At 38.9% G+C, this 5,774-nt stretch overlaps 1 protein-coding gene across 1 annotated transcript; it reads right to left on the bottom strand.

The window, feature by feature from the left end:
* Positions 1-4,013: 4,013 nt before the first annotated feature.
* On the bottom strand, positions 4,014-4,964 carry LOC126084555 (olfactory receptor 11G2-like). Its single transcript, XM_049899162.1, has one exon. The coding sequence runs from the start codon at positions 4,947-4,949 to the stop codon at positions 4,014-4,016; it is 936 nt and encodes a 311-aa protein (XP_049755119.1). The 5' UTR covers positions 4,950-4,964.
* Positions 4,965-5,774: the final 810 nt, after the last annotated feature.

Raw genomic sequence — 5,774 nt, 5'->3', positions numbered from 1 at the left:
AGAAGACACACTGAAGCTACGGGGTAGGGTGAGGAAATAAGAATAGAATGAGGCACAAAAACTAACTCAGAGTGGATCAAAGACCTAAATATAAAACCTAAAATGATAAAGATCATGGAATTAAAAATAGGGACAACCCTAGGGGCCCTATTACATGGCATACATACAATACAAGCAATAACTAATGATCTACAAACACTAGAAGGGAAGCTAGATAACTGGGAACTCTTCAAAAGACATCACCAAAGGAGTACGAAAAAAACTTAGGGTGTGAAAAAATTTTTTGGCTACAACATCCGATAAGCATCTGATCTTGAAAATCTATAGAATACTTCAACATCTCAATAACAAAAAGACAATCCAATTTAAAAACGGGCCAAGGATATGAACAGACACATCACCAAAGAAGACATTCAGGAGGCTAATAGACATATGGGGAAGTACTCTCAATCATTAGACATTGTGTTGTTGTTGTTAGGTGCCGTCGAGTTGGTTCCGACTCATAGTGACTCTGTGCACAACAGAATGAAACACTGTCTGGTCCTGCACCATCCTTAACAATAATTGTTATGCTTGAGCTCATTGTTGCAGCCACTGTGTCAATCCACCTTCTTGAGGGTCTTCCTCTTTTTCGCTGACCTTTTTTTTTTTTATACTCTGCCCAGCATGATGTCCTTCTTCAGGGACTGATCCCTCCTGACAACATGTGCAAAGTATATAAAAACGCAGTCCTTGCCTCTAAGGAGCATTCTAGCTGCACTTCTTCCAAGACAGATTTGTTCGTTCTTTTGGCAGTCCATGGTATAGTTAATATTCTTCACCAACACCACAATTCAAAGGCATCAACTCTTCTTTGGTCTACCTTATTCACTGTCCAGCTTTCACATGCATATGATGTCATTGAAAATACCATGCTTGGGTCAGGCGCACCTTAGTCTTCAGGGTGACATCTTTGCTCTTCAACACTTTGAAGAGGTCCTTTGAAGCAGATTTGCCCAATGCAATGCGTCTTTTGATTTCTTGACTGCTGCTTCCATGGCTGTTGATTGTGGATGCAAGTAAAATGAAATCCTTGACAACTTCAATCTTTTCTCCGTTTATCATGATGTTGCTCATTGGTCCAGTTGTGAGGATTTTTGTTTTCTTTATGTTGAGATGCAATCCATACTGAAGGCTGTGGTCTCGATCTTCATTAGTAAGTGCTTCAAGACCTTTTCACTTTCAGCAAGCAAGGTTGTGTCATCTGCATAATGCAGGTTGTTAATGGGTCTTCCTCCAATCCTGATGCCCCGTTCTTCTTCATATAGTCCAGCTTCTTGTATATTTGTTCAGCATACAGATTAAATAGGTATGGTGAAAGAATACAACCCTAACGCACACCTTTCCTGACTTTAAACCAATCAGTATCCCCTTGTTCTGTCTGAACAGCTGCCTCTTCATCTATGTAAAGGTTCCTCATGAGCACAATTAAGCGTTCTGGAACTCACACTCTTCGCAGTGTTATGCGTAGTTTAGGATCCACACAGTCAAATGCCTTTGCACAGTCAATAAAACACAGGTAGGCATCCTTCTGGTATTCTCTGCTTTCAGCCAGGATCCATCTGCCATCAGCAATGATATCCCTGGTTCCACGTCCTCTTCTGAAACCAGCCTGAATTTCTGGCGGTTCCCTGTCAATATGCTGCTGCCGCTGTTTTTGAATGATCTTTCGCAAAATTTTGCTTGCGTGTGATATTAATGATATAGTTCTATAATTTCCACATTCGGTTGGATCACCTGTCTTGGGAATAGGCATAAATATGGATCTTTTCCAGTCAGTTGGCCAGGAAGCTGTCTTCCATATTTCTTGGCATAGAGAAGTGATTACCACCAGCGTTGTATCTGTTCATTGAAACATCTCAATTGATATTCCATCCATTCCTGGAGCCTTGTTTTTCTCCAATGCCTTCAGAGCAGCTTGGACTTCTTCCTTCAGTACCATTGGTTCCTGATCATCTGCCACCTGTTGAAATGGTTGAACATCGACTAATTCTTTTTGGTATAAGGACTCCTTCCATCTTCTTTTGATGCTTCCTGCATCATTTAATACTTTCCCCATTGAATCCTTCACTATTGCAACTTGAGGCTTGAATTTTTTCTTCAGTTCTTTCAGCTTGAGAAATGCCGAGCGTGTTCTTCCCTTTTGGTTTTCCATCTCCAGCTCTTTGCACGTGTCATTATAATACTTTACTTTGTCTTCTTGAGAGGCCCTTTGAAATCTTCTGTTTAGTTCTTTTACTTCATCAATTCTTCCTTTTGCTTTAGCTGCTCGACATTCGAGTGCAAGTTTCGGAGTCTCCTCTGACATCCATCTTGATCTTTTCTTTCTTTCTTGGCTTTTCGATGACCTCTTGCTTTCTTTATGGATGGTGTCCTTGATGTCATGCCACAACTCGTCTGGTCTTCGGTCACTAGTGTTCAATGTGTGAAATCTATTTTTCAGATGGTCTCTAAATTCAGGTGTGCGGATAGATAGATCTCTGGAGACGATCACCTAAAATTTAGTTGTATTTAGCACAGAGGAATTTTGGGCAATTTGTACTTCTTTATACTTTTCTCTATTGTTTAAAAAATTGACAATGATCCAGTTTTGCATTATCAATAAGAAAAAGATATTAAGACATTTTCACTGCAAAAAGTAATCACTATATTGAAGCATGTATTGAGTGGAAAAAAACTGACCTACACTTTGAGATAAAAGGAGCTATCTGCTTAATGTAAAGGGCAGGCAAGCACCTGAAGCAGTATCCAGCTGTCAAGGCTCCTAGTGTATGTGAAATCAGCACCAGATGTGCTGTTCTAAGTTTCATGTCTCTCAAAGAGCAATTTTTGTACCTTAATCATGAAGTAATCTACTTTCATTTTCTCATGTTCTTTCCTCTTTTCAATGTATTTTGGATTTTAATTTTTATCACATTTTAAAGCCAGGCTGCTTTTGGCCATAAAATAAAACAAAACAAAAACAGTTGCCATGGAGTCAATTCTGACTCATGGGAAACCCATGTGTGTCAAAGCAGAACTGCACTCCATAGGGTTTTCAATGGTTGTGATCTTTCAGAAGTAGATTGCCAGAATGTTTTTCTGCATCACCTCTGGGTGGATGCAAACTGCCAGGCAGCCTCTTCTGCCAGTTGGATCAGTAAATTGTAAAACATCAGACAGGCTTTCTTGAAGTGCTTTATAGACCCTTTCTAGGGACATTCCTGATCTTTATCTTGAGGTGAACACATAGACCATAAGCTGCAATGAGCCCTGCTGCAATATTTCACTTTCCTGCTCTCTCACGCCTCACTTCCTCATAGTCTGTACACAAAATTTAATTTTTCTCAGCCTAGACTGTGACTTATTCACTTTATTGGATTCATTTTCTAGTTCAGCACCTGACATATTGAAGGTTTTCATTAAGTATTATCTAATGAATAAAGAAGATAAAAAATAACAATTCTGAAAACAGAGCACTTATAACTTCATCACAGTTAATTTCATTCCACACATCCTCAGAGGACAAAGTCATTCCCACGTTCTCCAAAACCAACAAGTCTGGGTGAAATGTCTATGGGTTCTCAGGTCCTGGCGCCTTCATTTTTCTTTCCATTAGCCTACTTCCCAGATTCCCCAACAAACCAGGAGTTGGCTCAATTCTCAGAAAATTTACCAGTAGGCACATCATTTTTCTTCTTTCCCTCCTCCACCTTCTACTTCCTTATAGAATGTTGTACGTGCTACAAAATTCAAAAGTTACCAATGTGTACACAATGAAAATAAGTCTTTTTCTTCTCTTGTATCCAAGACGTCCTCTCTTCCCAGATGCAACCACTGTTAGTTTTCTTGTCTCTCATTTGAAAGATATTTTATCTTTTTTTTTTTTAACACACACGAGCTTATATTTTTTATACATAAATAACAGTTTACGTAGTAGTATTCATTTATTCACTTAGCAATATATATTTGAGGTGGTGCCAAGGTTTTAATTTTTATGTTCCAAGAAATTTCTGCAGGGCATTTTTCATATCATTGTTCCTCAGACTATAGATCACAGGATTAATGAGTGGGGTTCCCACAGAATAAAACAGGGTCACAATCTTCTGCATTCCAGATTCATGCTTGGATGTAGGGCTCAGATACATGACCATCACTGAACCATAGAAGAGTGAAACCACAGCCAAATGGGATCCACAGGTGGAGAAGGCCTTTCTTCGTCCAGCTGCTGAAGGGACCCTCAATACAGCTCTCAGGACCAGAGCATAGGACCCCATGATACAGAGGAAAGGAATAAATAAGAGTAGAGAACTTAAAATCATCCAGAGGAACTCCATCATGGGGGTTCTGGAACAGGTGAGTGCTAACAGAGGACCTGGGTCACACAGGAAATGATCTATAATCTTAGATCCACAGAAGGACATCTGGGAGATGATGATGATAGGGACAGGGAACCAAAGGAAACCAAGTATCCAGCAGCTGACCACAAGATTAGTGCAGAGATGTCCAGTCATAACAGTGGGGTAATGCAATGGCTGGCAGATGGCAAGGTATCGATCAAAGGCCATAACTGCTAAGAAAAAGCATTCTGTAGATCCCAGGGAGAAAAAGAAATAGAACTGCAGAAAGCACCCAGAGAAGGAAATGACCTTCGTCTCAGAGAGGAAGCTGGCCAACATATTGGGGACAGTGGAGGTGACATAGCAGATCTCCAGGAAGGAGAAGTTGGCGAGTAGGATGTACATGGGCATGTGGAGTCTCTGATCCCAGCACACAGCACAGATGATAGAACCGTTCCCCACGAGGGTCAGGAGGTAGATAAGAGAGAAGAGCACAAAGAGGGGAGTCTGACCCTCCTTGGGGCAAGGGAAGCCCAGGAGGATGAAGCCAGCCATGGTGCTGGAGTTGTTGGGGGTGTTGAAGATTTTCATGTGTCTGTGAGCTGTAAGAGACCAGCAAATACTGAATAACTGTGTAAAGACAGATGGGGACCCAGATACATATTTAAGACATCTTGGGAAAGAAAATAAAGGCTTATGTTATTAATTGCTACTCTTACTTTAATACTGAAATATTGTTCTGGCTTGCTTTTTTGCTCTTTCATATTTTCATTGCTGCTAAGTTAAATTTTTGGTCAGATATGATAAGCTATTGATGGGGAGAGTTTTAGAGGTATTTGAAAATTATATTAGTGTTTACACTTAGTAGAGTACCTATCTATCTGTCTGTCTAACTGCTTGTCTGTCTATCATCTATCTATCTATCTATCTATCTATCTATCTATCTATCTATCTATCTATCTATCTATCTATCTATCTATCTATCTATCTATCTATCTATCTATCATCTATCTATCTATCATCTATCTATCTATCTATCTATCTATCTATCTATCTATCTATCTATCTATCTATCTATCTATCTATCTATCTATCTATCTATCTATCTATCTATCTATCTATCTATCTATCTATCTATCTATCTATCTATCTATCTATCTATCTATCTATCTATCTATCTATCTATCTATCTATCTATCTATCTATCTATCTATCTATCTAGCTAGCTATCTATCTATCTATCTATCTATCTATCATCTATCTATCTATCTATCTATCTATCTATCTATCTATCTATCTATCTATCTATCTATCTATCTATCTATCTAATCTATCTATCTATCTATCATCTATCTATCTATCATCTATCTATCTATTTATCATCTATCTATCTATCTATCATCTACCTATCTATCT

Source organism: Elephas maximus, chromosome 10 (assembly GCF_024166365.1).
Source record: "Elephas maximus indicus isolate mEleMax1 chromosome 10, mEleMax1 primary haplotype, whole genome shotgun sequence".
Taxonomy (NCBI): Eukaryota; Metazoa; Chordata; class Mammalia; order Proboscidea; family Elephantidae; genus Elephas; species Elephas maximus.
This window is presented reverse-complemented; position numbering and strand designations above follow the sequence as displayed.